General features: G+C 33.4%; 1 protein-coding gene across 1 annotated transcript; it reads left to right on the forward strand.

Moving 5' to 3' along the window:
- Positions 1-810: 810 nt before the first annotated feature.
- Positions 811-9,088, forward strand: LOC128645832 (uncharacterized). Its single transcript, XM_053699113.1, has 9 exons — positions 811-926; positions 1,051-1,164; positions 3,822-5,504; positions 5,832-5,931; positions 6,437-6,585; positions 6,922-7,034; positions 7,134-7,223; positions 7,320-7,442; positions 8,725-9,088. Exons 1-9 carry the CDS (start codon positions 860-862, stop codon positions 8,926-8,928), a joined length of 2,643 nt encoding a protein of 880 aa, XP_053555088.1. The 5' UTR covers positions 811-859; the 3' UTR covers positions 8,929-9,088.
- The last annotated feature ends 418 nt before the right edge of the window (positions 9,089-9,506 follow it).

Here is a 9,506-nt window from a genome sequence, read left to right on the forward strand (position 1 = left end):
CACACATACGTATATAGAACATATATATATATATATATATATATATATATATATATAAAAACACTTTTACACATGCACACATATATACAAACACACATAATATACACATATACGCAAGGCATTATAACTACACCCACTCACAAACGAAAACTATAAATGGTAAATGATACAGGAGATAGGAAATGTAAGCAAATTTTGAAACTAGAAAAAAAAATCTACTGTTCATTTAAAAGCTGGAGTAGGTTATATTATTGCATTGTCTTGTTATTGTGCATTTTTTGATAAGGGAATACTTCTGTATTTAATTGTCTTTTAAAATCTTATACATTTCCACATTTGTCCTCTCCTGTCCCTCACTTTAGCTCTTGGCCCCGTGTTAACAAATCCTTCTCTTATTAATAGATATATCTTTATCCCCCTACAATACAACGGTCTAATCTGATAATCTCTGTTATTTCCCCCCTTTTTAGTAGTTTTGGCAAACAGCTGACATATTTAAAGTTTATGACAATTGCTGAGTAAATCATTTTGCCTTCGACAGTGATTCATTTGGGATTTAGAAAAGCATATGTTCTAGATTAAACAGTTATTATTTTACACTATATTTCCTTCTATTTTATAAAAATAGATATTTACATATCAGTACATAGAAGGTAGGAATAGAACTACAAACTGATATAACCTGAATTGACAGAAAGAATGATGTCACACTTCCCTGAGGGAAAGGAAATGAGGCGGGACTGACAGCTCAGCGTGTGCTGTGGGTGTGAATCTAAAGACGTATTTATTACTACAGGAACAAAAAGAGCAGCAGTTTATTTTCATTCCGTAGTTGAGGAAAAGTCAGCTCAGTTCAACTATGACTGACTCCAGGTTCCGAGGAGAGTCTCTGCATTTCTGTGTGGGGATATTTGCAGTCGGTGCAGGTAAGGGACTAACACATGACATGAAAACTGTAACTTTTCTGTATATTGATTTGTTCATTCACAGGAGCATATTTTGCTTTTCATTTTATGATACACGCATTAATGACTGAGTACTATGTTTTAGGCGCCTTTCTGCTGGCTGTACATCATTACAGTGCATCCTCATCAACCTCCGTAATCCCTAACAACGCTCTGGGTGTTCTGCTTCTTATATTAGCTGCTGTTCTGGCTTACACAGGTGAGTACCGTTTAAAATATAGATTTTATCACTAGAAGATTCATTGCATCCTTGTTGAATCTAGGATATTAAACAATTTAGATATATTTCATCTGTTCACAAAGTAAATATATATATAGTACATCACAGGGTCAGTTTGAAAAGGAAAAGCCAATCAGAGGGGAAAATACTATTTAATATTTATAAGATCCTGGCTACTGATGAAAGGCAAGGAAGCAAATAAATGTACAATGTATTAACCAATTACTGTCACACTGTATAAAAGTTAAAGGGACATTAAACACTAAATACATGCTAGATAGAATGATGCATTCAAAGAAAATATTAGTCCATGAGTAACATGTAGATTTATTTTTTAAAGTTTCATTAGTTGTTTAACCCTTTGAGTGCTAAGGTTTTTTTTTATTTTAAATTTAATTTTTTTTTATTAACTTCTTTTTAGTTCAGATCCCCAAGACTTACAATGTTGGAAAGGTTATGCAATTACCTTTCCAACGGTGGGTCTTAAGGGTCTGTAGCTGCTTAGATGCCTGAGATACAGGCTTCTAAGCAGCATGCCCCCTGCTCCTATATTTAACATTGTTAATGTTAAATAAAGTTGCGCAGTGATGTCATTGCGCATGACATCACCACGCATAACGTGAAGCCCCGGCGATGCCTGTCACTATGCAGGCCCGATCACCGGGTAGGAGTGAGTGGGAGCCCCCAGAACTCCCTCAAGGTGGGAGAGTGCTAGTGACGGCTCTGAGCCATCATTAGCACCAGAGTGGGAAACTCTGTGACGGCTCAGAGCAGTCATTAGCACTCAAGGGGTTAAAAAGTGACAAAATAAGTGTAAAGTTTTAGTGTCTATAAAACACTGGGAGCTGCCATGTTGTAACTTGTGTTACCTTCTCTGCTGTGGCCAATTAGGGACCGTTATAAATAGGTCACTAGAGTGTGCAGCCAATGGCTGTGCTGGATTTAACAGTGTTCTGCACTTCCATTTCTAACAGGAACTGAAAAGCTCACAATTTCAGAATGGAATTACAGGCAAAGAGGACAAAATAAATAATGAAAGTATATTGCAGAGTTGTTTTATATATACAATTTATCATTTTATATTACCATCTCAAAGTGTTTAATGTCCCTTTAATGCATGAGAATCTCCTGCTAAATTATTATGAAAGATCCACACAATAAATGAAAACTGTAAACATATTAGTTAACAGCAGTAAGATATCCATAATTAAGAATAATAAATATTACCTTGTGTCATGTATCTATTAAAGGGACAGTCTAGTCAAAATTAAACTTTTCATGATTCAGATAGGGCATGCAATTTTAAACAACTTTCCAATTTACTTCTATTATCTAATTTGCTCAATTCTTTAGATATCCTTTGTTGAAGAAATAGCAATGCACTTTTGTGAGCCATCTAGGTGCAGCAACCAATCAGCAGCTACTGAGCATATCTAGATATGGTTTTCAGCAAGTGATATCAAAAGAATGAAGCAGATTAGATAATAGAAGTAAATTAGAAAGTTGTTTAAAATGACATGCTCTTTCTAAATCACAAAAGAAAAAAAATGGCTTTCATGTCCCTTTAAACACTTTGAGATGGTAATACAAAATGATAAATTGTATATAAAATAAATTCCTCCAAAATATCCTTTTATTATTTATTTTGTAATTTAATTCTGAAATTGTGAGCAGTGCAGAACACTGTTATATTCCACACAGCCATTGGCTGAACACACTAGTGACCTATTTCTATAAATGTCCCTAATTGGCCATAGCAAGCAGGTAACCTAAGTTACAACATGGCAGCTCCCATTGTTTTATAAACACTAAAAAAATGCATCAAAATGTGTTTCTCAGACAGACTAATCTTTTATTTGAATACATAATTCTATCTAGCATTTATTTACTGTTTAATATCCCTTTAAAAAGTTTATATAATCATATTCAGCCCTTAACATGTTTAAATAGTGCTCTGGCATATGCGCAATAGACATTTTTAGCATTTACCGTCCCTTTACATGTGTTGCAGTAAATTTCATTTAAAGAAAAGCAAAAATGCTTTTACGATAAACAACATAAAGAGATCTGTAGCAACCAGAGAATCTGGATGGCGGTGAGGATTTATTGAACATAAAATGAAACCAATAGGAAAAAGAAAAGCATTAGTTGTATACCTAGATACTTAATGGCAGATAGTGATAAAACTCCCACAGCTTTATTAAATGACAGGGAAAGTACAAGTCTAGCAAGGTGAAATAACTCACTTAGAAACATCAGTTTAAAATAAAAATGTCTTTAACCCCTTAAACACCCTTTAGATTGAAAGAAAAAAAATCCTGTGTACTAATCTTTAAAATGACACAGTGACTTGTAATAGGTAGAGTAGTAGAGAGTGTCTGTTTTACTTTTATGGGTCAAGTGTTACAGTATCTTAATGCACCTCCCGCTGACTCTAAATGAAAAATAATATTTTCCTAGATACAGCTGTGTTTGTGAGTAAACAGGCCCCCATGGCGATAAATTTCTTTTAAAATTGTATTTTTGCACTTTATTATGGGGGGGGGGGTGTACTTTTTTCATACAACTTTTACACTGTAATTAATTGTGCACATTGTAGAGATCTTTTATTGAGAAATGTTACATCTCTTGTTTAGGTGTCCGGAAGAGTCAAGGAAACATATCATTAAGTGTTACCTTTTGTTGGACGGTCTCGTCTCTGTGGTGTGGTTCTGGAATAAACTTTATACTAACAGGAAGTGATGTCATTACCATCACCGACTTGAAGGATGCCATGGTCCCTGGCCTAGCAGCTTTTACCCTGGGTCTGCTTATTATAGGAATTGTGGGGATTATTCATAATGAAGCTGTTATTGCTTTGATGGCAATTGCTCTTTCTCTTTCTGCTATTCACGAAATTGCAATGTTTTATAACAGTAGTTTTGGTTCTTCTGCTATTGCATGCAACTATCTTATAGTAACTTTAATTGGGGCATACTTTGTTGTAGGACGCGTATTCTATATTGTCAGTAAGACACAAGTTAACCTACCTGGTACAGGTATAGCAAAGGGCAAAGCGACCAAGCAAACTGTGACCAAAGGCACAAATAAAAAAGAATGCGCAATCACTTGCTTGATCCTAAACATGGTAGCCGCAAGTGTCTTTGGTTGCAAACTACTAGGCATAACATCTGTTCTGTTTGTTGGGCAAGTGTCCTGGCTTTGGACAGCTGGTGTGTACCAGACTGGGCTATGTATCTTGTCTTATCGTTCTTACAGCATGTTAGATGCTACAGTATTTGCATTTTTTTCCATTCTGCGTTTTGCTGAAGGTTATTCACTATTATATAGAAATTTAAACATTGACCAACCAAATTTCCCTCTTCCATTTTTCGTAGTCTTTGCAGTTCTTTTTTTCATTCTGTCACTTTTTTCAAGCATAAAAAGCTTAATAGATTCTATGTATTTGTTGTTTTTTGTTGCATATTGCATTGCATTGGCATGTAGCCCCCAGGCATTTTTTCATCAAGGGTCCCAAGGAGTTAATATTGCAATTTATGTGGCATCTGGCATTGTGATGCTCATTAAATTATACAACATAAAATCATCTAAAAAAATTCCAACTGGGAAGGGTGTGATTAAGAAACTATTTAGACAAAATAACTTTTTTAAACTCCGTCAAGAAAAAGATTTGTACAACCCCTTTCTTGGGACTTCAAAATATATTGATGCTGAAGTACTTGCTCACGCCTGCAGTGTTCTTGCTGCCTTTGCAATTACAATGCCAGGTGACCCCGGGACACCTCTGATGACAGTCATCCTGCCATGGGTTGTAGTCGCTGGAGGGATTTATAATCTTATTTGTGGGTCTATAGCTTTCTCACGTGGCAAGACCCTTGAGAGTTGTGCTTTCACACTTTACGGAATAATGTGGATAATCTGGGGCATTACAAGGTATGGGGGTCTTTATGGATCCAATAGGGGGTTTAATACAGCTGTAGGTATCATTTGCTTCATGCTTTTTAATACTTTCATTATCTTCAGCACACTTTTCACATCTAAAGCATGGTTTATTTATTCTCTAACCTTCCAGCTTATTCTCATCAGCTTTCTGCTTGATGCTGTTAATGCTCTTCCATTTGGCTATGACATTGGTGTCACAATCATTTTTGGTTTAGCCAGCTTCTACTGCTTTCTAGCCACATTATTTAACAGCTTTTTTGAAGGTCCCCAAATTCCTGTTGGCAGTGCCTTTATCAAAATAAGTGGTGTTTCCAATGACAAATCCAAGTGCCCTCATCTGATTTCTTCTAGAACAAGCTCAGTCCGTCAGATTGCAGGTGAGGTTCCGTACATGAAACATATACTATTCAGCTGTAAATAGAAAATACTAAAATTATATTAAACATGCTTGTGGATATTGTTATAAAAACTAATTTATATGTAATTCTTCAAAAAATAGAATTTTTAATTGTTATATCAATGTGATATAACAATGACTAAAACATACAGTATAATTTAACATTATAAGCTGGAAAATATTTAGCAAATTAAAGATATATTTTATACACGTAGTGCAATTAGTATATACTGTATTTTTACTTGGGAAAAATGAAATATTTAAAATAGCTATTGTATTCACTTTTATATTGTTGTGATATTTTCAGAAATAATGAAGAACGGAGGCATTTGTGGTATTCCAACTGATACAGTATATGTACTTGTTGCGGCGTGTAATCAGCCAGATGCCGTTGAAAAGGCTTACAAGTAAGTATGATTATTAAAAATATATAATTGATAATGATTTTAATATGATTTCTATGAAGAAAGGTATTAGCTATATTAATTTCTGAAGAAAAAATAAATTTTGTTTCAAAAGTGAGTGCAACCATAAAATAACTGGAATTCAATTTTTTTTTAATTTTTTTTTTGGGCATTCCCAGTTATTATACTGTATATTATATTAATGATTAGATCAATATTTTTATATAAAGAAATCAAATTGCACCAAAGTTAAGTGTAAGACAATTTTTTAAGATTTTTTTTTTGCAGTCCAATGATGCTATCAAATATCAGTAAATGCATTATTTTATTGAGGCAATCAGTCAAAATTTAGCATGTTACATGGTTAACAACCTGCAGCGTACTTTATTATTATTTTTTTTTAATTTTTCATTAGGGATTTAATATGAAGTTATGATATCTCTCAAACTGTTTATGAAAACACAATTGTGTGCTTTATTAATGCATTTTTTATTTTCTCTTACCCAAGAACAAAGCGCCAGGCCCAGGATCGCCCAATGTCCCTGTGGATTTCCAGTCTTCAGCAGCTGGAAGCGGCTAAACATTTATTTAGTCCTCTTCTGTGGGACTTCATGCAAGCTGCTTGGCCTTCTTCCATTAGCTTGGTTATCCCAAGAGGTGATTACAGACATTCTTTAGTATTATTATGAAACTGTCTTTCCATTGTAGTTATAAGAACTCTATTAAGCCAATAGCAATATTTGTTCTTTTTCCTATATGCTGATGTTCCTGCCATTACATTTCTTTATATCTAATCCATTCCAACATCTGTTCTTGTTCTTCTTTTTTGTCTTCTTCTTATCCCCAATGTCCCCTTCCCTGTGCATGCACAGCACTTGCTTACAGTACATCTCGCTTGTGTCAACTGACCTATCTATTAATCAGTCCTATGTTTCAATATAAACTAAATAAATATTACTAGTGCTAGTTTTCATACAACCTTTTAACTTACAGGAGAATGGTTGGATGTTTTGGGTGCTAAGGACTCTTCAAAATATATAGGTACTCCTCAAAGCATCGCCATCAGGATCCCAGACTGTGCAGTGACCACTCATTTAATAGACATGGTGAGATGACTGCTTGTATCTTTTTCATTTGCGGCCTCCTCTGATAAAAACCATCTTTTTACTTATCCCATGTTTGGACATGATTTTTTTTTATTACAGGTGGGACCCATTGCAGTTACATCAGCAAACCCATCTGGTGAGGCAGACACAACGCACCACAATCAAGTCTATGCCAAGCTAGGAGACAAGGTAAAATGCACATTATCTAACACTGAATTTAATATTACCTAATACACTGGTTATAATAAAAATAGCTAAACAACCCAAATCATTATTTGATGGTAGGTCGATGGCGTACTGTGTGATGGGGCCTCTCCAGAAAACATTGCTTCTACTGTTGTGGACTGCACAAAACTTGAAAGTGGAAACGTTGGGTTTTTTAGGGTTGGCATTGTCCCTAAATCACAGGTAATATATGAAGAGAATACATGCCTTGTATTTTTAAAAGTTTCCAGTTCCTTGCCCCCTGTATCATGTGACAATAAAGAATCAGAACTCTCTCTCTCTCTCTCTCTCTCTCTCTCTCTCTCTCTCTCTCTCTATATATATATATATATATATATATATATATATATAAACAGAAAAGAAAACCAATGGGCCATTATCCTTTTTGTTCTGTGGCTTATTTATTAGACCATCAAAAAGAGTGAAATACAAACGTCTGTATTGCAGCATGCCTTGAATTGACGCATTTTGCGCATGCCACAGATATATATATATATATATATATATATATATATATATATATATATACACACACAAACACACACTGATAAATCTTGCATATGCTTAGTAGGAGCTGTAGTCTCTAAAAGTGTGCATATAAAAAGACAATTTGATAAAAGTAAACTGGATGTCTTTTTTTAATTCAATGGCATGCTTTATCAGAATCATGAAAGTTTTTTATTTTCATTTTAGTGTCCTTCTAATAAATTGGTGTGTATATTGTGTATATATTTTGCATGTAAGCTTTATACTATTTGTTAGATGCAAGGAAAATGGCATGGCTTACATGTTTTTTTTTACCTGTGCATAAATATGACATTACAAAATTAACAAGGATTAGAGAAGTACAATAAAATTATTAGAAGAAAATTGGGTTTGCTTTATAAGGAAAATCTATTAAAACTACATATATAGTATAAAAAATTATTGAGAAAACACACCCTTAATTTGAACACATGAAGATTTTAAAATAAAAATGAAGAGCTAAAAAAAACTTTTTACTCAAAAATTATTCTATCCTCCATTTGAAAGGACAGCATTAAGCACACTAACATTTTTATTGCCCGAATAACTATGAAGTAAAAGTTCTTTAAATTTAATCAAACATACCAGTATCAGCTATGGTCTTCCTAATAATGCTCACTGATTTATAGGTACTTTCTGCACTTATCAACCAATGAATATTAACAGGAAGTACCCATTAACCAATGAACATTAGTAGGAAGCACGTTTCAGCTAATGTTCATTGACAGGAAGTACACAACTGATACAGCTGTATTAGTTTCAATTTAAATTTGTACAGCTTTAACTTTACTATTATTTTTTTTTAACAGAAAACAAACAATCAAAAAATTTCAGATGTTTAGATACAGTTTCTTCATATGGATAACAATGTCCCTTTAAATTATTTTTTTATTTTATTTATATTATAAATATTTACAAGTTTTTTCCCCTTCATTTTTAGGTTCTAAATATATTGCAACAAGTTCAACAGAAGCATAAACTGGGTTATGATAATGATGCCTTTACAGCTGATGAGATCCCTGGACAATCAAATGCGTCAAGTGACAAACAAAACCCTATATTAAATAAAGACTCTGAAGACAGCGGACACAAAGCCTATGTAAATAATGGTTTCACAATGCACGATGAAGAAACAAAGCCATGATTTTTGTATAGAAACTGCTGTAAAAAGGAATTACTTTCATTGTACATAATTATTCTATTTATATGTGCACTTTAATTCTTGACAAAATGTTATATGTATTTATATTTGTATCTATTTATTATTAATACAATTTAATAAGGAATTAAACAGTTTTATAAAATTTCTGTCAATCGTTATTGCTAACACAATTGTGGTGTAGTGTTCGCGCAGTGAACACTACGTGATTTTAAAGTCCCCTTTATTTGTTGTACTATTAAATCCTAGCGTTCCACAAACGCTAGGATTTACTATCACTTTAATCTGCTGTTTCTAAATATAAAATTATCAGGAAAATGACATGATGTGCAGGCTGAAAAAAACAAAAAACAAAAAATTAAATTACAGACATATTTTATTTGGTCATTCATAAAACATACTATTACAATGTAATAGGTAAACCACAGACTTGCCTATACTTCCAACAATAAAGAATAGGGAAACATTTCTGATATATTTACATATTAAACCGTGATAGATTACTCAGATTGTGCTATGGCCACAAATTTAGCACTCTAAAGAGGCAGTGTTTCTAATAGTGT

This window comes from Bombina bombina, chromosome 1 (genome assembly GCF_027579735.1).
Source record: "Bombina bombina isolate aBomBom1 chromosome 1, aBomBom1.pri, whole genome shotgun sequence".
In the NCBI taxonomy this organism is placed as follows: domain Eukaryota; kingdom Metazoa; phylum Chordata; class Amphibia; order Anura; family Bombinatoridae; genus Bombina; species Bombina bombina.

Coding starts and splice junctions, on each gene's coding strand:
- LOC128645832 (XM_053699113.1), top strand. CDS start 860: ATGACTGACTCCAGGTTCCGAGGAGAGTCTCTGCATTTCTGTGTGGGG. Junction 927..1,050: donor GATATTTGCAGTCGGTGCAG/GTAAGGGACTAA, acceptor ACTATGTTTTAG/GCGCCTTTCTGCTGGCTGTA. Junction 7,224..7,319: donor ATGCCAAGCTAGGAGACAAG/GTAAAATGCACA, acceptor ATTTGATGGTAG/GTCGATGGCGTACTGTGTGA.